This window comes from Amia ocellicauda, chromosome 13 (genome assembly GCF_036373705.1).
Source record: "Amia ocellicauda isolate fAmiCal2 chromosome 13, fAmiCal2.hap1, whole genome shotgun sequence".
NCBI lineage: Eukaryota > Metazoa > Chordata > Actinopteri > Amiiformes > Amiidae > Amia > Amia ocellicauda.
The window spans coordinates 31,806,705-31,830,761 of NC_089862.1; the positions used below are offsets into that span (position 1 = coordinate 31,806,705).

Consider the following 24,057-nt stretch of genomic DNA (forward strand, 5'->3'; position numbering starts at 1 on the left):
TTGGAATCGGAAGTACTTGCTCTTCTGGCTTTTCAAGTTTGTTACTTGGAAAAAGGATGTACAGTACAGCCACATACACATAATGGTGCACAGTAGAGGAAGATGTGTTAGTTTCAATAGATTACAAATTGCATACATGCAGATTAGGGAAATCAATAATAAAGTTTCATTTTGAAATGGCTAAAATTCAATTAAGAGCAAAACAAAATGTCTGTGTGCATTGACAGCAAGTTCATCCTGTCTGCTTGGTGAACTGCAAGCGCCTGAACATTGATGGAGAAGCTTGTGTATGCATTCAAATATCTGTGCAAATTATAGTCACTTTATTCTAATGCTTTTTCATGCAAATGAATCGCTCTGTGTATTTTAAACTATTACCAGCTGAAGTAGAATATAATGTGCCCTGCAAACTATAATGGCTGAATTGATAGTGCAAACCACAAAGTACTCAATTGAACAGTCAATCCAGAAACCTCCAATATATGCTCTAGATATACGGACTGTAGGCAGAATTGCAGACGCAGACGAGGGGAAAGGGACAGACTGACTGTGGCTTGCCAGCACAGCCAGGGTGTCGGACAGAGGTACCCACAGAGGAGATTGGGAACACAAGACAAGTCCACACATTGGATACATGTTTTTGCAGGGAGCTGGGTCAGTCCAGAGCTGCGTACTGTCCAGCTCTAGTCCAGAGGGAAACTCACAATTCCCTTTTGGTTGTGAACTGCCAGCTTCAGCCGTATGGTGCTGCCATCTGCTGGCATCACAGTGTGTGTGTATATATATATATATATATATATATATATATATATATATATATATATATATATATATATATATATATACACATATATACACACGCACACGCACACAGGCAGGAACAACATGCAGACCTGAAACTGAGAACAGTTCGGGCAACCTTTTTACGGAACTGTTGTAATCCTAAATTTGAATGAATTGCAACATTTGTGTTTGGTTTACAGGTTACAAAATAGAGGAAACCCCTTCATTTCCAAGCCATGAAAGCAAGTATTTTCAATACAACAATATTTGTTCCCCTTGATCTTTATCTAGGGTTTGGATAGCTTATTAAAGTATACATACATTAATTGTAGCATATCCCATAATGAGGAAAACAAATCCATTGTAATTTTGCTTATTTAGATTGATTTATTCATATTTATTGCTCTTTTAGTTATGAGATCTTGATATCTTGTCAAATAATAGTAATGCCCATCTCTGCATGAGGGGAACTTCAATGGAAACTGAAATGTGTTGCTGCTGAGTTATGTGCTCACCAGGGTGTATTTAAATATTAAATTGAACTACTTGTCTTCCAGCTGATTTGTGTTAATGCTCAGTGTTGCTTTGTGTTCATGAGAATCATTTGGAATTATTCATAAATACTGAAGTCTCGAGAGCAGTCCTCTTCTCAATATTCGCAACCATGTTCTCAACTTTCATTCATGTAAATCCGATGTCCAACTAAAAATGCATAATAACACTTTAACATGGTGTATCACAATTCTGGACCAGCAGCACCGTAATTCAGCAAGAATCCTGGCTGAACTTTCATTACTTTTAATTTTATTACCTTTAGCAGCACTAACTTCTTTCCTGTACCTGTTGATCAATCCCGCACATCGGCTTGGAGGTGTTTTGGCCCATTCCTCTTTACGGAACTGCTTTGAGTCATTCAGTCAGATATTTTTGGGCTGTCTGGCATGAACTACTCACTTCAAGTCATGCCACAGCATGTCAGTTGGGTTAAGGTCAGTTGCGGTGAATACTTTGACTCGGCCGTTCCAAAAAGTTCAATGAATACACAAAGAAGTCAAAAGTTGTGTCTGCCATATACAATACATCAGCACAGGTGGAGATATTGTGGAATAAATAAAAAAGAAGGAAATGGGGTGGAGTCTATTTGGAAAGGAAAGGAAAGGAAATCTACCCACTTGCCTGAAGATATCACAATATTCTACCAGTGCTCACTCATGGCTGTGAAACCTGATCACTAAATGCTTAGAAATTAGAAAAAGAATGAATGGATCCAAGAACAAAAATGTGACAAAAATGAATGAGTGAAAATGTTAGAATGGCAATGGGCCGGACACACCGCAAGAAGAACAGATCAAAGATGGACAAAGGAAGCTATTGAATGGGTCCTAAGAGATGAAAAAAAACCTTGAAAAGACAACCATATAATTCCCCAACTGCAACTGCTTCAGTTCCAATGTAATAGGACTCCAATAAGACACACCATTCATTCGCTGTGGACTTGAAGCAGACCACAAAATATCAGGATGAATTCATAACTATTCTAAAAAACTTTTACTGAAGAAATAATAGTATAGGTCACCAGTACCTCTAGCCAGATATTCACTTTAAAGGATAATCTTACCAAATATTCCAGTTCATTCTAAATGTTCTTGCCTTGCTGATTGCATTTCAAACCTTTAAACCATAACATTGCCTTTCTGTTATCTTAAGCATGGGAAAGGAGCATAGCATATCGCCCAGGTTCAAATGCAACCCGTGTGTTTGTCCCAGGACAGCTGGATCACCAAACTGTATACCTTTGAACTTAAACATAATCAAGTTAAACCAGTCCAGATATTTTGCTGTGGTCTATGGGACAACTTCAAAGTGTCATAACAAACATACAATGAGGGAAAAAAGTATTTGATCTGAAGTTTACCAATGAACATCTGAATGATTCAGAGGAGAACTGGGTGAAAGTGTTGTGGTCAGATGAGACCAAAATCGAGCTCTTTGGCATCATCTCAACTCGCTGTGTTTGGAGGAGGAGGAATGACCCCAAGAACACCATCCCCACCATCAAACATGGAGGTGGAAACATTATGCTTTGGGGGTGTTTTTCTGCTAAGGGGACAGGACAACTGCACCGCATCAAAGGGACGATGGACGGGGCCATGTACCGTCAAATCTTGGGTGAGAACCTCCTTCCCTCAGCCAGGGCATTGAAAATGGGTCGTGGATGGGTATTCCACCATGACATTGACCCAAAACACACAGCCAAGGCAACAAAGGAGTTAAAAGAAGAAGCACATTAAGGTCCTGGAGTGGCCTAGCCAGTCTCCAGACCTTAATCCCATAGAAAATCTGTGGAGGGAGCTGAAGGTTCGAGTTGCCAAACGTCAGCCTCGAAACCTTAATGACTTGGAGAGGATCTGCAAAGAGGAGTGGGACAAAATCCCTCCTGAGATGTGTGCAAACCTGGTGTCCAACTACAAGAAACGTCTGACCTCTGTGATTGCCAACAAGGGTTTTGCCACCAAGTACTAAGTCGAAGGGGTCAAATACTTATTTCCCTCATTAACATGCAAATCAATGTATAACTTTTTTGAAATGCATTTTTCTGGATTTTTTTGTTGTTATTCTGTCTCTCACTGTTAAAATACACCTACCATTAAAATTATAGACTGATCATTTCTTTGTCAGTGGGCAAACGTACAAAATCAGCAGGGGATCAAATACTTTTTTCCCCCACTGTAGGTATTGACTAAATAGAATAAATAAACGTATACAGAATAGGATCCTGAGCCGCCATAGCAAACTGCAATTCCCATAACAGATAGTGTGAAAGTTTTTTTTTCTACCCTTGCTTAAGCGTGTTGTTCTTGTAGGCGTGACTTCCTCCACTTCCTCATTTCACCTGATCTTCCCCAGGCTGTGGAGAGACAGTCTGCGGTGATCTGTGTGCCGAGCAAAGCCCGAGCAGTGCGGGGGGCAGATCATTTCTCCCGGCTGTGCGGTACAGGAGGGGCAGGTGCCTTTCAGCCCTCAGCATGAATCAATCCAACACCTCTTTGCGCAGTGATTATTCCTTTGAGGGAGACCCAGCAGACGAGCTGCACTCACTGTGGTAAGAGCTGATCCTCTGCTGTTTTCAGATCAGTGATCACTGACTGTAGGATTGTGTCTGAGATCCATGCCTCGTCTGCACACTGTAAAATAATATAAATTGCCTAATCATTCTATGTATGTCGTTTATTTGTATTTGTGAATTAAAATGATCCCCGTCAGTTATCTGTGGGGTTGTAACAATTGTTTCCTAAACAATATCTTATTCAGTATATTTGCAAGATACATGAATATTCAAATCCCCAAGCTGTTGAGTTATATGTTATATGGAATAATATTTGTATTACTTTACTCAGTGGAGAATTGTTAATATGTTGTTGTAACTTTTAATTTCAGTCTGATTATCCAAAACACTACTGAGTGAAATAAACAGTCCCTGTATGACTTATTTAAGAATGGAAAACAGACAACAAAACATATATTCTGTCAATTGGATGTGTTACTCAATTGAGTAAGAAGGTTTTCTGATATTTTAGAAATGATGTGGATAGATTGATATACCTAATTAAACCCACAGAGTGGCACAATGTGACTTTGGCTAAAACAAAATGTATACACCCATGTAAATGTGGCAATATGTAACTTGTGATTGACAGGTGGGATAAAGGTTTGTTCTTTTAATTTTATTATACTTTAGTATCCGGTCAGGACAGACAGGACAAAGTATGTGAGTTTAATTGCAGATTCTGTAGTTTACACTAATATTTGTTTTCTAACTGTTCTGTTTGATCTATTAATAGCCTTGACATTTGTGCAGTTATTCAGATCCTGGTGACTTGTTAATGTCCACAGAATTATTTTACTATTAATAATATGATATAGCAATGATTCTCAAAGTGATCGGGGGACACACCTGCGGATCCCAATAAACTGTCCTAGTCCAGGTGACCCCCAAAACCTTTAGAAATATCAAACAAACAGGAGTGTCACACCACCATTCACCTGAAGATTAGTTTTTTAATCCTGTTGCTGGAATTGCCTCCTGCTAACAGTTTCAGTTTGGGGAAGCCTATTGACCTTGGTAGCTTGGAAAGGAGTCCCACAGAGAAACAATTTTGAGGACAGCCTGAGTTTCGGGAAATGCTTTTCTGTGTGAGCACTTTTCCATCTTGGAGGACAGCCAGAGATACACCAGGAGGTTCTTGCACAAAAAGAAAGCACAGCGCTACACACGAGACAGTTCTCTGATCCTTTAACACCATCACTAAATTGTAAAGATTTCACCTCCGACTGGTATCTTTGTAGTTGTGCTGCCTAATGGATATGGCAAAAATTATTTGGCCTGACAATGCAGAAAAAGAGGCTTGTGTTAATGTTAGAAAAAGAAATCTCCACTTGCTGTTCTCTCTGTGTCCTTTCAACAGCCCAAAATGTCCTTAAGTTTCACTTCCATTTTTTTGTCAGAGTTGTGCAGCGTCTGACAGCGGAAAGGCAGGTTTGGCAGTGCTCAGATGTTCGGTCTTCTAATCAAGCTGAAATATGTTAATTGACACACGTCTGTCAGCTATGTTTACTCTGTGGTGAATGTGAGTAGGGATATTAAAAGTGTCAGCCTGTTTTGGCACACAAGATTAGAATGCTTATTATTGAGTCTTCTCAGAATGTCTTTACCAAAGCATTTAAAAAGTTAAAATGCTACTCTTTCTCACCAGTTTGTTGAGAACATACAAGACAGAAATGTTTAATATAATGCCAGCTCTGTAGCCTTTTAATCAGAGGAATGTTTTGTGCATAAACTGAAGAGATATTTGGTAAAACCTATTCAACATAATCCTGACCTAAGTAGGGAAGCACACCTGTCCAATTCAAGTGTTTACTGATACTGCTTTTCAAAGCACTCTTATACAGACAGTTTAGTTGTGGAGACAGTGTAGAACATTTCTAGGATAATATTTTACATAGAGACCAAAATATGTTTCCTTTATTACTATATAACTAACGTTCCATGAAAATAAAAATGTTGTTGACCACAGCTATTTTTTTATATCTATATTCAAAATTCTACCCACAACTATATTTACAGTACGTTAGTTGACAGAGTTTCTTTACAAATAATGAAAACAGGTATATCTAATTCAATCTGTTATATGAAAGCTCTTTTAAGGTTAATATTGCCAAGAAAACAAAACGCTCAGCTCCAGAGAGTTGTATTGCCTTCACATGGCATTGCTGCACACCACTGAAAAAACACTTTGACGGCCATATAGAGAAAACATATTGTATGATGACCGTGGAAAATAATGAACAATGTCTATTTAAAAAGCATATCATAAAGTATGGCAGTATGCTCTTCTCCAACTAGACAACTGTGGTTGGTTTGTTTGATTCAGTAATGTGTAAGTCTGTGTGTTTTTAAGGTTTTTTCACAATACACTGTGAGGAATCTGAGATCTCTACCGCACAGTAGACAATTAAAACTCATAACAAGTTGCAACATTTTAATCGCAGATCAACAGGATGGGTTTGCTATTCCTGTGCTTGTTAAGTATGAGGAACATATATATTTATTTCTGTTTACAAAGTACACGTGGTATACTGGTACATCATGGGGCTTTCCACATTAACTTATTCCAGGGTAGTTGGTTATCTATCTATAACTTAAAAATGTTGACCAATAATGATACATGTGTTGTATGTCCCTCTATCCTCCAGATTTTCAGTTTTGAGTCTTGGCATGGAGTTATGTGTTACTGTTTATTTTCTGGAAGATTGTGAATGTTATTAACACATGGTTTAGTCTCTTGTGGCTTTTGATGCACCTGCTCAGTGTTATGCTCTTATTTGGGTCTTTGTCATTGCTCTGACATCTTAATTATAACTAATGGTGCTTAAGTTGAATAGAAAGACATTTATTTATGTTATTTCATTTCCGAAACTTGCTGTTTTTATCACAAGCCTCTGGGGGGTTTATGTACAACTTTTAAATTGGGATCATCTGCCAGGGTCCTGTGTTCTCATGAATAACTGTGGGTTATTTATATGATATGAGAACACACTTCAAACTGTCAATATCGTTCCAGTACAGAGTAACTTCCTCCTGCCAGGCAGTTTCACTAGGCAAATATCGGTATTTTTAACTCAGGAAATGCAGCTGTATGTTAATACCAAGGTACGGTGTCTAATAAACTTTTGTGGGTGTGTTCAGAGTGATTTTAGCACAATAACAGATTTTTTTTTTTAATGTTGTGGTTTGTTTTTTCACACTGTATTTGCTGCCCAATTAAAATGTTTAAAGGTCAGGTCGAAATCCCTAATGTTCCTTTAGCTGCAATTCAAACACTTATACTGCACCAAAGCAGAGTTTTGTTGTATGTTTATTACAAATATCAATGGATATGACTGCACACATGCAAATTAATACATATATATATTATTTTATTTTTTTAATTGAAGAGACAACACACACATACTCCTGCATCCATTGCGTGTGAGTCATACAGGATGCCAGGGAATTTGTGGTGAACTTTCGCTCTTACAGGAAGATATCACTGGAAACTCAATGTTTTGCGGAACCCTTTAAAGTTCTCAGGTTGTGACTGGCCGCCACACGAGCCTTATTAAATTAATGTTGCGAGTTCAGAGTGACTAGAAAGGAAAGGAAGCTGTGTATTAAAGATAAGAATTGATATCCCTACCAGAAGTGTAAATGGCTAATACACAACACAAGGCTCAACAGAATAATTAACACAGCTATACTACATTGAGAAAACACACAAAACATGTATAATTGCAGGAGATATCATGCCGATTACAATGCCAGATCCATAAGCTTTAGTAATGCAGACCAAAGATGAATACATGTGTGTATAAGGTCTGTTCTAATGTTATTTTCTTTGAAATTCAGATGTCCAATACAACCTGTTTCTAGTGTAAAAACTGGCAAGCACATGGGAGAAACATATTTACTTGGGCTAACAATTTCCAAGGGTTATAGCTTTATAATTATTTATGTCCAACTTTGCCCACATAGCTTTCTTTTTATTTGTCCGTTCAATTCCTTTCCAAGGTTGGGAATTTGAGTAGCCACAGCATATCATATAATATAATAATATTTTCAAATTGAAATTGATGTTCAACTTGTTTCTTCCAGCTCAGTTTGGACAATGACTTTATATAACGTGCTGGTCTGGTATGCAGCAATACGAGTTTTCTCATGTTAAAAATGAATATAGTTTCTTAAAATACAGGACAGTGCCATGTGAAAACGATGCTTGGGTGTTCTGATTGGTCACAGAACAAAAAATAATAAATACATACACTACCCGTCAAAAGTTTTAGAACACCCCCATTTTTCCAGTTTTTATTGAAATGTAAGCAGTTCAAGTCCAGTGAATAACCTGAAATGGTACAAAACACGACACTTTAAACATCCAATCCTTTGTGTAACAGTTTGGAAAGTGTCAGTCTTGTCATTAAGCCATGTTAAGCTTTTAGCATCTGCCATGGTCAGCCATGTTTGATGAGAATGGAGATCGATAGTGCGATGATCATCTAGGATGCCTGCTCTATGCGCTGTGTTTGAGTCGGTGTGAAAACAGTCAAAAAGAACTGCGAGCGTGTAGAGAGAACTGCGCATGCGCAGCGACAAATATGTAAACGATATTGAACGAGCGCAGAATTGAATTGTAAGCGTAAAATAAAAACCGTAAGTGTAGTTTTGAACGTACAAGTTGTATTTCTGTGCTCGCTAATTTTGACAGTGAATTCACTCCATGACATTGATACATTAAACTGCGTGAATTTCAATAAAAACTGGAAAAATTGAGGTGTTGTAAAACTTTTGACCTGTAGTGTACGTATATAAAAGTAAAATCCAAATACAGTAAGTATATAGTTGTGTATAGTAATTTGTCTTGCATGCAGATGGTTGGCTTCGGAAAGAATTTCTTAAAATCAGACGTCAAAAAATGTCAACAGAAATTAGATTCTATGCTTTTACACTTTTTAATTCTGCGAAAGCTGCTTTTAATAAATATGTAGCTTTTTCATAAGATATTTTACTACCTATCAAACACTTTGTATGTGTAATGAATGAGACATTGAAGTTTTATGGCATTTTAAAAGGCTTTGCACATGCATGTTTTACAGCTGGCAATTTGTTTCTTGTAATAAATATCTGCTGTTTTACAGAACTATGCTACAGACTTTGGTGAAACACAATTAACGAATGTAACCTAATATATACTTTACTTACTTTAAAGTTTACAGTAAATAAACCCATACTGCAAACAACACTTGAAAAACTGGATCAGGGCGTCTGACACAAAATAAATAAATAATGTTTCAGAAAATGCAGCTTATCTGAGCGAATGTTATTTTTATCTTTATGGTCTAAACAATGGGATGTACAGTGTGAAAACCCAATCCTGTAAGAATTCTTGCGCTGTCATCCCATTTTCTTGACACAGGAAACTGAAGCACAGAACTGCAACCAAAATAGGACTTTAACGCCATTATCACTGAACAACAAGGGATTGTATTTATAATTCCCTGATATTTGTGCATATTCATTATTCTTTTTACATTTCCTTTAAAACTGTCTAGCTTTTCATGACAATTTAAAAACCCTTTGACTCTTCCCCCCAGAGGAACAATGTAGGAGTATAATTTGACCACACTGTCACAGAAAGAGCTTTTTATATACATGCTGCATGAAGTTGTTAGCTAGTACGCACTTTGTTTCCAGTTGGATTAAGTGGCAGCAGCTACAGATATTTATCCAGTCATGCATCCCTTTATTACTGAAATGTCTTATTCCATATTAATTCTTAGAATTCATAAATAAATAATTTAAATGTTTAATTTTACTTGTAGACACATCATTTGTCAACAACAGAGTGAAAACACACCACTGCCGATGCACGTTAATAGAATAACTGAAATTATGAAAGTGGTTCTGAATGTGTAATATATATATACAGTGAGGGAAAAAAGTATTTGATCACCTGCTGATTTTGTACGTTTGCCCACTGACAAAGAAATGATCAGTCTATAATTTTATTGGTAGGTGTATTTTAACAGTGAGAGACAGAATAACAGCAAAAAAATCCAGAAAAACGCATTTCAAAAAAGTTATAAATTGATTTGCATGTTAATGAGGGAAATAAGTATTTGACCCCTTCGACTTAGTACTTGGTGGCAAAACCCTTGTTGGCAATCACAGAGGTCAGACGTTTCTTGTAGTTGGCCACCAGGTTTGCACACATCTCAGGAGGGATTTTGTCCCACTCCTCTTTGCAGATCCTCTCCAAGTCATTAAGGTTTCGAGGCTGACGTTTGGCAACTCGAACCTTCAGCTCCCTCCACAGATTTTCTATGGGATTAAGGTCTGGAGACTGGCTAGGCCACTCCAGGACCTTAATGTGCTTCTTCTTGAGCCACTCCTTTGTTGCCTTGGCTGTGTGTTTTGGGTCATTGTCATGCTGGAATATCCATCCACGACCCATTTTCAATGCCCTGGCTGAGGGAAGGAGGTTCTCACCCAAGATTTGACGGTACATGGCCCCATCCATCGTCCCTTTGATGTGGTGCAGTTGTCCTGTCCCCTTAGCAGAAAAACACCCCCAAAGCATAATGTTTCCACCCCCATGTTTGACGGTGGGGATGGTGTTCTTGGGGTCATTCCTCCTCCTCCAAACACAGCGAGTTGAGTTGATGCCAAAGAGCTCGATTTTGGTCTCATCTGACCACAACACTTTCACCCAGTTCTCCTCTGAATCATTCAGATGTTCATTGGCAAACTTCAGATGGGCCTGTACATGTGCTTTCTTGAGCAGGGGGACCTTGCGGGCGCTGCAGGATTTCAGTCCTTCACGGCATAGTGTGTTACCAATTGTTTTCTTGGTGACTATGGTCCCAGCTGCCTTGAGATCATTAACAAGATCCTCCTGTGTAGTTCTGGGCTGATTCCTCACCGTTCTCATGATCATTGAAACTCCACGAGGTGAGATCTTGCATGGAGCCCCAGACCGAGGGAGACTGACAGTTATTTTGTGTTTCTTCCATTTGCGAATAATCGCACCAACTGTTGTCACCTTCTCACCAAGCTGCTTGTTGATGGTCTTGTAGCCCATTCCAGCCTTGTGTAGGTCTACAATCTTGTCCCTGACATCCTTGGACAGCTCTTTGGTCTTGGCCATGGTGGAGAGTTTGGAATCTGATTGATTGATTGCTTCTGTGGACAGGTGTCTTTTATACAGGTAACGAGCTGAGATTAGGAGCACTCCCTTTAAGAGAGTGCTCCTAATCTCAGCTCGTTACCTGTATAAAAGACACCTGGGAGCCAGAAATCTTGCTGATTGATAGGGGATCAAATACTTATTTCCTTCATTAACATGCAAATCAATGTATAACTTTTTTGAAATGCGTTTTTCTGGATTTTATTGTTGTTATTATGTCTCTGTTAAAATACACCTACCATTAAAATTATAGACTGATCATTTGTTTGTCAGTGGGCAAATGTACAAAATCAGCAGGGGATCAAATACTTTTTTCCCTCACTGTATATAGTCAATATACTCTAAAATATTATAAACTGTTATAGAGGCTATAACTGATAGTGGGAATGCAATAGCTGACCGTAAGATGTGTGGCACCGTGCCAAGTTATGACATGTAAATATCCATGCAAGTGGAATGTGACTCATCATTTATAGCGCAGAATACCAAGCAAAAAAAATAAGAAAAGCTTTTTATAAAGATGTGGAAGTCCGATTATGAAAGTGTAAGTGATCCAAAGAGGAAGAAAGTGTGGAGTGTGACAGTTCTCCCACGTGTTTTGCAGCTGGTATCACCATGACCTGTCCCGACACGCTACGGAGGCCTTGCTGATGTCCAACGGGACTGATGGGAGCTATCTTCTCCGGAAAAGCCATGAAGGCCCCAATTGCTATGCCCTTTCTGTCAGGTATAGTGGTTTGGAGGATTTTTGTGCACAGGTCTTAGATTGATGTGTTGACTTAAGATCATAAGAAGAACATAAGAAAGTTTACAAACGAGAGGAGGCCATTCACCCCATCGTGCTCGTTTGCTGTCCATTAATAACTAAGTGATCAAGGATCCTATCCAGTCTGTTTTTGAATGTTCCCAAATTGTCTCTTCAGCCACATCGCTGGGGAGTTTGTTCAGATTGTGACGCCTCTCTGTGTGAAGAAGTGTCTCCTGTTTTCTGTCTTGAATGCCTTGAAGCCCAATTTCCATTTGTGTCCCCGGGTGCGTGTGTCCCTGCTGATCTGGAAAAGCTCCTCTGGTTTGATGTGCTCGATGCCCTTCATGATTTTGAAGACTTGGATCAAGTCCCCACGTAGTCTCCTCTGTTCCAGGGTGAAAAGGTTCAGGTCCTCAGTCTCTCAGTAGGACATTCCCTTCAGACCTGGAATAAGTCTGGTTGCTCTCCTCTGAACTGCCTCTAGAGCAGCTATATATTTCTTGAACTGTGGAGCCCAGAACTATCCACAGTATCCAGTATCTAACTAGTGCTTCATCTCTACCGGGGTATATTTTGTGAAGTGGTTTGTTGAACAGTTACTGAATTGGTGGTCATAATTTCAGAATGAGTGCAGTTTACTGAGAGATTAAAAAGTTACTCAGGAGCAATAAAGCTTTGAATGTAATCATATTAAAACACATTCTTTCTTCTTCGACAGGGCAAAAGATTCGGTCAAACATTTCCAGGTGAACCGAAAAGGAGACGCTTACTGCTTTGGCTTCACGGAGTTTCCATCGCTTAGAGAATTTATCAGCCACTTTGCCAACCAACCTCTAATAGGAAGTGAAACAGGTCAGCAGTCTTTCTGTGTGTCTGTTAGGTGGGGTTTGTAACAGTGCAGTGCTGCTTCATTGGATATTTCAAAAGTAGAAACTTAACTGACGGTTGTTGTTTTTTTTTTATAGTCGTTGATCTTCATTCACAGAAAATAGGGATTGGGTTTCTGAAGTTTTGTGTTCCATTCTACTTTAGCTGGCAACACTTCTAATATTATGTGAAAACAGTCGCTTGTCCAGCTTAAAGTTGCATGAAGGCCTTTGTAGTGAGAACAATATTGTATTAGAGAGCGTGGTAATCCCCTTACTTTCCTCTGTAACAAATGTCCTGGGTAATAGTGGTATTCAAACAGACTTGATTTACATTTAGCAAATAAACAACCACATTGCACATGACAGTACGATTACTGAGATAGAAAGAGTTTGTTAGGTGTTGTAGGATACTAATATTGATTGTGAAAATATTCTTTCCTTTGTTTTTCATATTTCACTTGAAGGAAATAAATAATGTATATTTTCCACTGTTGCCAACATCATTGTCCCGAGACAAGAATTACATTTGTTTGTCTTTTAAATAATAAAAGATAGGCCAATTGTCTTCCTGCATCAGTAACACACTTTGAACCTAATCAATATTAGACGTGTCAAAAAATATATATGGTCAGTATTAAAACGAGCAACTTTGACATTAAGATAATATGACCTGATAAAACACAAACATTGAGCAGACACATACACCATGCTATCTGGTAATTTGCATGCAGGAGCTAAACTGGAAATGTGATGTTTTTTACTTTGGACTTTGTGTAGCTCTAGATTAGAGAGAGCGGTTCGTCAGCTCTTTCCTGTCCTCTGTTCCAGGCACTCTGATCGTGTTGAAATGTCCCTATCCTCGGCAAGTGGAGGAGCCCTCTATCTACGAATCTGTCCGAGTGCACACAGCGATGCAATCTGGCCGAACTGAGAACGACCTGATTGCAAATGCACCTTCGGTAGGTCTCAGTTTTTCCTCGTCATCTCTAAACAGCCTTGGTTAGGTCCCTTGGGACTTAGATGGATTTCCAAAAACATTAAAATGTAACACTAATTTAATTCTGTATTTTACAGAAATACAGCTACAGGTCTACCAAGTTACAAGGTCATAATAATTGGCACTCTGCTTAGTGTGTCGTTTTTTTGGGGACAAACTTAAGGATGCTCATTTTAATATGACATAGTTCCAATTTAGGAACAATTTGATCCCATTTTCATTAGTTTAAAGCTAAACAGATACAGGCTTCTGTAGTCAAAACTGAAAAAATGTATTATCTGTGATGGTTAATCAACTGTGAAGGAGGATTTCACAATACAATAAATCACTTCTAATCTTTGCGTTTGTGTTTTTGTTCTTCTTTACAGCTCGGGACGAAGGAGGGCTATCTTGTAAAACAAGGAGGAATAATTAAGGTGAAAGTGTTAATTAAGACCGGATGTTGCAAGCTCAAAAAGTGTAAAGGAGGATGCGTCTTGAAACACATTAAATCGATACAAAAAACTGATATATTTTTCAGTGCATTTCAGGATTTGGTGCAAAAGCTGCAGATATTAACTGAAAGGGTTTTGCATTAAAACCTGGGATCAAAACATAATTCTCTAACTGACAGAGCAGCCTGGAAGCTTGACTTGTAAAATCTGGCAGCAAAATGTTTTTCTTAATTTTTAACATTAATTATTGACTTTTTTTCAGAATTGGAAAACAAGGTGGTTTACCTTAAATAGGAATGAACTCAAATATTTCAAAGATAAAATGGTAAGTCGGCTGGGCGTGATAGAAACATTTCTCCTAATTTGATCAGGTAACATGATATACACTCACCTAAAGGATTATTAGGAACACCTGTTCAATTTCTCATTAATGCAATTATCTAACCAACCAATCACATGGCAGTTGCTTCAATGCATTTAGGGGTGTGGTCCTGGTCAAGACAATCTCCTGAACTCCAAACTGAATGTCTGAATGGGAAAGAAAGGTGATTTAAGCAATTTTGAGCGTGGCATGGTTGTTGGTGCCAGACGGGCCGGTCTGAGTATTTCACAATCTGCTCAGTTACTGGGATTTTCACGCACAACCATTTCTAGGGTTTACAAAGAATGGTGTGAAAAGGGAAAAACATCCAGTATGCGGCAGTCCTGTGGGCGAAAATGCCTTGTTGATGCTAGACGTCAGAGGAGAATGGGCCGACTGATTCAAGCTGATAGAAGAGCAACTTTGACTGAAATAACCACTCGTTACAACCGAGGTATGCAGCAAAGCATTTGTGAAGCCACAACACGTACAACCTTGAGGCGGATGGGCTACAACAGCAGAAGACCCCACCGGGTACCACTCATCTCCACTACAAATAGGAAAAAGAGGCTACAATTTGCACAAGCTCAACAAAATTGGACAGTTGAAGACTGGAAAAATGTTGCCTGGTCTGATGAGTCTCGATTTCTGTTGAGACATTCAGAGTCAGAATTTGGCGTAAACAGAATGAGAACATGGATCCATCATGCCTTGTTACCACTGTGCAGGCTGGTGGTGGTGGTGTAATGGTGTGGGGGATGTTTTCTTGGCACACTTTAGGCCCCTTAGTGCCAATTGGGCATCGTTTAAATGCCACGGCCTACCTGAGCATTGTTTCTGACCATATCCATCCCTTTATGACCACCATGTACCCATCCTCTGATGGCTACTTCCAGCAGGATAATGCACCATGTCACAAAGGTCGAATCATTTCAAATTGGTTTCTTGAACGTGACAATGAGTTCACTGTACTAAACTGGCCCCCACAGTCATCAGATCTCAACTGCTATCCTATCAATATTGGCCAACATTTCTAAAGAATGCTTTCAGCACCTTGTTGAATCAATGCCACGTAGAATTAAGGCAGTTCTGAAGGCGAAAGAGGGTCAAACACAGTATTAGTATGGTGTTCCTAATAATCTTTTAGGTGAGTGTATATGTCTGACTTTAAAGAGCATTCAAACGTGTTTCCTTCCCTTTGAAGTTTGAAGAGCCAATAAGAACCCTGGATTTAAAAGAGTGTTCAGCCGTGCAGTTTGATTACTCTCAAGATAAAGTCAACTGTTTCTGGTGCGTATTTACACTTTTATAATCAGTCATCGCTTTTCCAGGTTATAGAACAGGTTATATCACTGTACTTTCCAAAGTATTTGGGGAATGTATCCAAATATGTTAAATTGTTGATTATTCATGGAGGAATGCAACAATATGGCTAAACAAACAAGTCTGCTGAAAAGTGTGTTAAATGATTCTTAAACGTATTCAATCCCTTCCTTTTAAAACTGCTTTTTAGTGATTCATTTTGTTAAAAAAATATTGTTAATTAAACTTTTCTTATTTATCCATTTTGTGTTTTCAGATAAATTTCTGTCTCAAAGAGATATTCTAAACACACATCAAGTCTGGTTTGAGGTGTGGTCTCAGGACGCTTTCTGCGGCAGCCCTCTTTGTGCATTACATTGTCAGAGCCCTTAAAAAAAGCTAAAACTTGCTGCATTATTTATAGATCTGTCGAAAGCTTTTGACACAGTTGATTGTGAGCTGTTGTTAAACAGATGAAGCTCTATTGGTTTTGATCACGTCACTTGTAATTGGTCTTAACATTTTAAAAAGTGCGTAACAGAGGGAGTTACGTTTCAGTTCAGTTCAGTTACAGTTCAGTATTAGGTCCAGTATTATTCTCTGTATATAAACAATATTGGTGCTGCCATTTCTATACTGATGATACTCTGTTTGATACTGATTATTTCTCTGCACTCTCACAACTACAGTCTTGCTTTTGATTCATTACAACATTCACTCTTTGATTTAAAATGAGTGCTGAATGCTGACAAAACAAAATATTATTTTCAAGAAATCTTTACTTTTACTTTTATTAGTACATTACAAGGCACTCAATTACAGACAGAAAAGTAATTTTCGAGTCAATGTTTTTATCTGTTCTTGACTACGGCGACATTATTTATATGAATTCAGCTGTGAGTATTTTAAAATCCTTGGAAGCAGTTTACCACAGTGCCTTACGCTTTATAAGAGTTGCTATTTGACAAATTATATGAAACATTTTTTTCACTTGTGCCAGTGTGATGTTGTACTTGTTTACCCATTACAGCCCAATGTTTCTCGCTTCCTGTCTCTGTGAAACTAGACTAGGTTGGAGGCATTTTAGAATACATTAAATCTATTGAGAGTATTTTAGCTCTAAATGAAAAGAGGAACAAAGAGGCGAGAAAAAGAAGAACTTGACACCCAGTTTATATTTAACATTGTTTGATCTTTTAAAGGGCTTTTTCCAGAACCTTCCATATGTACACATTGTTCAACTTACTTTCCTTTCCAATCCAAAGTCAACAAAACAAATTAAATGATCTTTATTTGTGTTCGTACATAATATTCAGACTCACCACATGCTGTGATAGTTCAAATGAAATTGTGTACAGTCAGTTAACTTTAGCATAACAATTTTCTGTTTGTAGAATTAGTGTATATTTGTATTAGGTTTAATTTTCATTAGCTTTTCTTTTTATTTAACTTACAACTATTATTTTGGTTAGAACAATATTTGTATTCAATAAGTTCAAATAGGCCACAGAAATCCCCTTATGGTGTTTAAATACTTGGTCTCTTGGATAACTGTTTCAATAATTACTTCATTATTATTGCAGAATATGACAAATTATAAAGATTTTCTGCCGATGAAACCAAAACTGACACTCATTAGATAAACTTCTTACCCACAGTGTCGGACCACATTCCCCATTTGAGAATATGGGCGATGGAGTCATTTCTCTTTTTGTCTTGCAGTCTAGTATTTCCTGAAAGAACGTTTTATTTGTGTGCCAAGTCTGGAGTCGAAGCTGATGAATGGATCAAGATTCTGCAGTGGAAACTGGTCAGTATTCAACTGTGTCTGAAAAAGGAAAAGATGTTAACGATGGACAAAAGCGACCTGTATATTTTGTAATGCATTTCAAAGATGTGATATACATGTCACACATAGAGCAACCACTGAATGGAGATTTAAACTAAAATTCATGAGGAGGACAGACAACTCTCAATCTCATCCCTCTTGCTCCAAGCACAACCAATCAGCACCATTATCTTCCACCTGCTTCTAGAGAGGGACTGTATGTCCACATGTTTATCCAGGAAAAAGTTTGATTATTCCGAAATGGGGATTGATGATCTTATTTAGAGACTCCTACTAATCCCTCTGCTCTCTGTATTTGTACTGTAGCAGCAATCAGGCTAATAATAATAATACTAAAGAATACAAAGTGAATTTCTTTTTCTTTTTCCAGTCACAGATTAGAAAGGGCAGATGATCGGACGGAGAGGAAGTGACAGCTTCTCTGCTACGAAGACAAAAACACTGAGGACTTTTTCGACATGTGACACGCCTGTTTACGAGCCTTTTAAATACCACACAGCCGATATTTAGCGACACTGTGGACGTGATTTTCACTTTCACCAAGGAAACTGAAATGTATTAATTATATCATTCAAACACGAGAACCTGTATGTTTCATTACCCTCAGACGTTTTCAGGAACAATCGGCTAACCTAAATCTTTAACAGCTGAGAATACCAACGAATTACCTTCACACGGCGAGGGATTTTTGGCAAAACGGGCCTTTGCTGCGCGAAACGGTTGTCGCAATCTCCTGTCTGGCATAAAAACCGCAACGTTTGCTTGAAAGTGCTTCCTCTCAGAAAGATTGATACACGTGTGGATTTGTAACACTCGGGCGCTTCAGATGTTTCTAAAAACAAATATCTGGGAATACTCTTGTGTTTCTCAGCTCTATTAGTCGAGGTTGTCACTCAAAGGCATTTGTGCTATCTGGAGGAGTACAATTTGAGTAGTTGAATCAAAACGGCGTGCTCAGAAGGACAGTCCTGATTTCTCACTCTGTATACCATCCGACACGGGGTTAAGATTTATTCATATAATCGAATAGATATCCAATGAGCCGTCATATTTTTTTATTTCATTTAAAACCTGTATTTGTTTTCCATGTTTTAATAACGCGGTCTAATATGTATTTATATATTTAACTTCGAAGGCCAGCATCTCTGCAGCATTTAGTTTGAGTGAAGGAAAATGTCTTACAGGCGCAATGGAAAAGCAGTATTGCACCTAGCAGAAAACCAAGTAAGAAAACTGTCTACAACTGCTCCAAAGTGTTACAATGAAAGAAGCATATACTTAAGCCTCTTCTGCATTTATTTATGTATAGATTTCATTTCTTAACATGTTTATATGTGTGTATTTTAGTATATGTGCTGCAGAAGCATTGGAAATATGAAGAATGTAAGCGTGTAAACACCACAGCTCTCAATGTGCTGTATGGACTACACACTACACAGTGGGAATTCAAATGAAAACGTTTATATGGTTGAAGGAGAAATAAACTTCTCTGTGCTCTTCTTTAGACTACCATACAAAATGAGTGTAATAGAGTCATTAGCAGTGTATACATAAGTAGTACAAATTCTGTCCTACATTAATGTATCATTTACCTAGTCCTGGAAAGTACATCTATTGTTTAACTAATTAGAGATCATTCTGAATTTGTACAACTAAGAGATGGGAATAAGAAAGAAAGAAAGAAAGCAAGCCATTTTTAAAGTTTTCGAGATCATACCGAGAGATTTCATGCACATTGTCCGGTCATTCAGTGTGAGGTGTAATACCAAATGACACTCAATTCCAGTTCATCACATCATGATATTCAGGGGCGTACGAAGGTCCTGTTGAAGTGGTTTTGAATTGTACTGTTTTTAACGGTTTCTATGGACATGTATGTTTTTGTTTGTTATTTTGCTTCTGTTGACTGAACTGAAGATGCTTAGAAGCGTTGCAGTGTTCTATAGAAAAGGAGAGCACTCAAGCTCTCTATCATGGGCTGTAGTATTGAAATATTGTGAAATGGAAAACAATAAAAGTTGGTCTAGTATGAAGTGTATATGTTTGTTTCTTAATTCACTGATCATTTCAACTATAACATGGCATTTCATGGTTTGGTTTTCTCTGTTTGAATGGGAGCCTTTAGTAGTTATGTAGTATTTCATTTTCTTAAATATTATTGAAATTACTCAGCCAAGATTAAACTGAAACTAGCACAAACTGAACAATTAAAAAAAATAAATGAAATAGCAACATTTGTGGGTTACAATGTGGGGTCTTTTCAAAGAGTCAAACAACAAACGGTTGATCCGATATATTTATTTATTTAGATTTTAACTATTAATGTAAACAGATAGGTATCCAATGTCTTTCTAAACAACTGTAAAAACACTGATATGTCCCTTTACTGCAAGTCCCTACCATTTTACATGAAAGATTAAGTTTACTTTACTTTAATGTAGCCAATATCTACACAACAAAAACATAAAACATATTATATTTTTAATATTTTGCTGGAATGAGTTCAAACAGCAGGTAGCCTGTGACCTTGGGCCAATAAAGTTATAACAAAACACGTTTATATACAGTATACAAACAACTGAAAATAAAGTTGGGATAATTTCTATGCTTTTCCCACACACACACACACACGGCAACGCATTTCAGTTCATCACAGACGTGTGTGTGTGTGTGACGTGTTGAACCAGCGCTGTATTTGTGATTGCAAGTCTGCCCGAACTCATGTGAGGAGAACATCAGATCCCCAGATATCCTGGATGCATTCCTATGCGATCTCCACAACTTGCCGCAGCTCCTCAAACAAGGGAACGAGATCTTTCTCAAGATTGATGATCAAACCTGCACACAAAAGAGGAATGGGATACGTTTTAGATTTTTCTTCCTGCACAAATCATCTGAAATAGATCACATCACATTGCCTGAATGCTTTGGAACAGTAGATAAGGTTGTAGGACATCTCCTTCCTAAAACTGCGTAATATGATGCTAACATTTCCATCCAGTTAGATTGATTTAGATTACATTCTTAATTGTATACTTCTGTGGTTGAGGACACAGTTGTTAATTAAGCATGCTGGTAAACATTTCTTGTTCAGGGACAATGGGCTCTGAAGCCGAAAAGGCATACCTGTGTTGGCACTGCTGCTTGCGATGAAGCTGATTACCAAAGGCAAGCGATTGAACTGCACAATCTAAGAGGAAAAACACAGCAACACACGTCATGGACAGATCTAATCTAAACATTATCTAAGAAACCTCAAGGATTCCAGATTCATTATTTCTCTCTCTCCTATTTTGTATATTTGAAATCACTTAAAGTATTGTACCATCAGTTGTTACGTGTAATAAATGGTTAGAGTTGTGCGGCCCACGCTCACCTGATATGTGTTGTAGTAGCAGATGATGCTCTTGTTTTTGGAGAGCCCCAGCTTGCTGCCTTGATCCGTTGCCAGCGCCGAGGTGGACAGGAATCCTGGTCGGAGCGCGTACTCTGGAGCATTGTCGTTCGCAACTGTGCGGAAACAACACAACCTCCGTCAAGCCTGTCCAGAAGCAGTGGGCCGAGGCCGTGAATGCATTAGAATTCAGTGCCAGCGTCGATGAACCGTGGCTACTCGGCAGAACTGTTTGGGCCACATCTGTATTTTCTGCCTTAATCATATGCAACACATTTTAAATACTCCTGCAATAACAATGCATGTTTTTTTGTTTTTTTTATCAAAATGTCACGCATGGTATACATGATGAATAACTGCGCCAAAAAATGGGGAAGTCCTGCCAGCTCATGTGGAAGATACATACGATCCCCAACATGCTTTTAACTGGCTTAATAAATAACACAGATTAGACTGTTTAACCATGTCATTTCTGATGGATTTTCGACAGCAACATCATATATTTCTGTTCAAGCTTTTCTCTGTATTAGTTCATTTAAGAGAAACAAAGCCTTTTTTTCTTGTTTTTCTCATTTGTTTGAGGTCATTTCAAGCCACAGTGGCAACCACCGAAGAGGAAGTATTTTCTTCTCTCAAACAAGAAGTGCTTGTCATGCAAAAAAAATCCAGATCAGTATGAAGTGACCTGATTTCCTAATGTTCTTGGTTTCAATGACTGTAAACTCCATAGCTTGTTTTAGTTGATCTTACAAAGCATTTTGCAATGTTTTTACCTTTTATAACCGGTACCCCATCTCGATCAGTAACTACGATTGCATGAAGGCCTTCAACACTGTTCAAACAAACAAAGACAATATTAGAAGATGGAATTCAAATAATTATATTAACTTAGTGATTTGATTTTATTGATTTGTTTACCTTATTTACTAAAAAGAAGTAAGGTAAAGTGTTTATTCTGGAATTAGAGGAATACATCTGCAGTTCAGTATAGTTCTATTGCAATGTTTCTTGTGATATTATTCATTTTCTTGTGTTTTTGTTGTTGTTTGCAAAAAACAGTGCAAATTAATCTTTAAATACAAATTCAAATACAAATGTCTACCTGTTATTACCTCTTCTGGTGGAGGTGTGATGTAATATGTACTGCAGTATTTGAAATTACAGCACTTAACATTGATTTCTGAACTTGGAGTGGTCTCAATTTTTTCCAGAGCTGTATATCATGACAGACCAACACTACCAACTACAGTCTCTTATTTGAAGTGAATCACTCAAAACTGTTCAATGACAAAAATAAAAAAGAAGAAACTACATCGAAGTTCTTGGAAATAATTTCCAACATATGGCATCCTGAATAATTGAAAGTAATAAGCTGTGAACCACAAGTAACATTTTCCTCAATCCTTTTTCAACTAATTTAATCTTGCTAATGTTTAAATACTAGCTCAAATAAAAAATGCAACCCATCTGCCAACAGTAAATTAACATATCAGCTCTACTGTAACATAACCGTGACACAATGCATACCTACATTATACAATGCAGAAATCCATGTTATAATTTTGATTCCCAAAGGGCATTGTGACAAAAGGTATTCATGTTTAGATAGTGCTGTAAAAAACGACATCTTCACATTGTTAACCGTCAATAAAGAAGAAAAGGTAACCATTACAGGGCATCCAAATAATAATTTAAAGACAAAATGTTGTCGAATTCAAGAATATAGCAGTTGTATCACCGCAGGTCAACTATTTCCACAATGTGCCACCTGGAGAAACAATTGATCATCACATCATGGATTGAAGAAAAGGATTTCTCTAGAAACTGACTAATAGCAGCCTGAAGGACACCAGTCAGTCATTTCAAAATGGGAAGTAAAATCACAGGCCCGTTATTTCCCAGCTGAAACAACGTATTGTGATATATAATGCCATATTTACATTAGCACTTGCTAGTAAACCTGGCATCTTCTTAATAAACCTGAAAAATGACAAACCTTGGCAACTGCTTATAGAGAAACCTCTTCAGGTCCTGTGAAAAAGAATCGGACAACAGGTGAGTTTGTTGCTCATGGAAAGACTGTTTATGGGAATTTAGTATTGCATACTAAATAAATAACTAATAATAAATAAATAAATAAGTTACAGGAATCCATCTGAAACAATGAAACTCCAGTGACTGGGGATGAGATCACTAGAAAGGCCTGTTAGAAACCTGGTCATGTAATACTATGATGCTTAGGTGAGCACAAATTAGTACATAATATGGAAACAGAAACTTGCCTGAAAACTAAATACATGCAACTAATAAGTATTTGCAAATGCACTGTGCATTGATGAAGACAACAAGCCTATTCAACTGTCAAGTCTAACCAGCATGCAATACACATACTTACATCTGCCATTGTTTTTGTTCAACTGAAACAACCTAGAACATTAAAAACAGAGGACGATCAGTAATATGATCAGCAGACAGAAACGTGTTGTAAACTCTTCAGTATAGTATAGCTCATTCTAAACGCTGTTTTGTGTTTGGTACTGTAGTACAGTTTTCTTTGTGACAAATAAGTTTTAGACAGAATATCTTAGACTGGTCAGCTGAATAATGAGGACAAATGATTGGTTAATGAGACTTCCTAGAAACAGATTACATCTGTGGTGATTAGTTTCTCTGTTGTGCTCTTTCCTCGGTTTTTAGACGCACATTATCATGTACCGCAATCCACGTAATACAGCTCGTCTGTAGTATAAAAGGAAAACGAGTCTCACCTGATCAAAATGCGTCTGTGTTTCTTTGCAGATTTGACAGCCTGTTCAGCTTCAGTTTTGTGTCACATGATATTTACACATTAGCGGAAGTGACGTCACTGTCGCTCCTTTCACCTTCTCCGACAACTTCCGGTACTCGAAGACGTAAAGCAGTTTCTCTTGTTGTGCCGTATTAAGCGGTACGACACAGCACGGCATTGCAGTGGTACTTTACTGACTGTGTTGTTTATGCTGGACAACCATAATGGATATAGTTTCCCATGTATAACAGA

The 24,057-nt window shown here is 37.9% G+C and overlaps 2 protein-coding genes across 3 annotated transcripts; one reads left to right on the forward strand and one right to left on the reverse strand.

Moving 5' to 3' along the window:
* The first annotated feature begins 3,680 nt into the window (after positions 1-3,680).
* dapp1 (dual adaptor of phosphotyrosine and 3-phosphoinositides) lies at positions 3,681-19,652 on the forward strand. Its single transcript, XM_066720619.1, has 9 exons — positions 3,681-3,886; positions 11,668-11,790; positions 12,530-12,663; positions 13,509-13,639; positions 14,046-14,093; positions 14,374-14,436; positions 15,677-15,762; positions 17,497-17,584; positions 17,994-19,652. Exons 1-9 carry the CDS (start codon positions 3,810-3,812, stop codon positions 18,015-18,017), a joined length of 774 nt encoding a protein of 257 aa, XP_066576716.1. The 5' UTR covers positions 3,681-3,809; the 3' UTR covers positions 18,018-19,652.
* Positions 19,653-19,908: 256 nt separating this feature from the next.
* On the reverse strand, positions 19,909-23,887 carry lamtor3 (late endosomal/lysosomal adaptor, MAPK and MTOR activator 3). 2 transcript variants are annotated; one of them, XM_066720621.1, is made up of 7 exons: positions 23,786-23,887; positions 23,413-23,444; positions 23,014-23,048; positions 21,791-21,849; positions 21,000-21,164; positions 20,750-20,813; positions 19,909-20,461 (listed from the first exon to the last, which is right to left on the reverse strand). In XM_066720621.1, the coding sequence occupies exons 2-7, from the start codon at positions 23,419-23,421 to the stop codon at positions 20,443-20,445; spliced, it is 351 nt and encodes a 116-aa protein (XP_066576718.1). In that variant the 5' UTR covers positions 23,422-23,444; positions 23,786-23,887; the 3' UTR covers positions 19,909-20,442. The 2 variants fall into 2 exon arrangements, with proteins under 2 accessions (XP_066576718.1, XP_066576717.1); XM_066720620.1 differs by having other exon boundaries at positions 21,000-21,133; positions 23,786-23,885.
* Positions 23,888-24,057: the final 170 nt, after the last annotated feature.

Coding starts and splice junctions, on each gene's coding strand:
- dapp1 (XM_066720619.1), top strand. CDS start 3,810: ATGAATCAATCCAACACCTCTTTGCGCAGTGATTATTCCTTTGAGGGA. Junction 3,887..11,667: donor GACGAGCTGCACTCACTGTG/GTAAGAGCTGAT, acceptor CGTGTTTTGCAG/CTGGTATCACCATGACCTGT. Junction 13,640..14,045: donor TGATTGCAAATGCACCTTCG/GTAGGTCTCAGT, acceptor TCTTCTTTACAG/CTCGGGACGAAGGAGGGCTA.
- lamtor3 (XM_066720620.1), bottom strand. Junction 20,814..20,999: donor GCTACTACAACACATATCAG/GTGAGCGTGGGC, acceptor TTTTCCTCTTAG/ATTGTGCAGTTCAATCGCTT. Junction 20,462..20,749: donor AAGCAGCAGTGCCAACACAG/GTATGCCTTTTC, acceptor TTTTGTGTGCAG/GTTTGATCATCAATCTTGAG.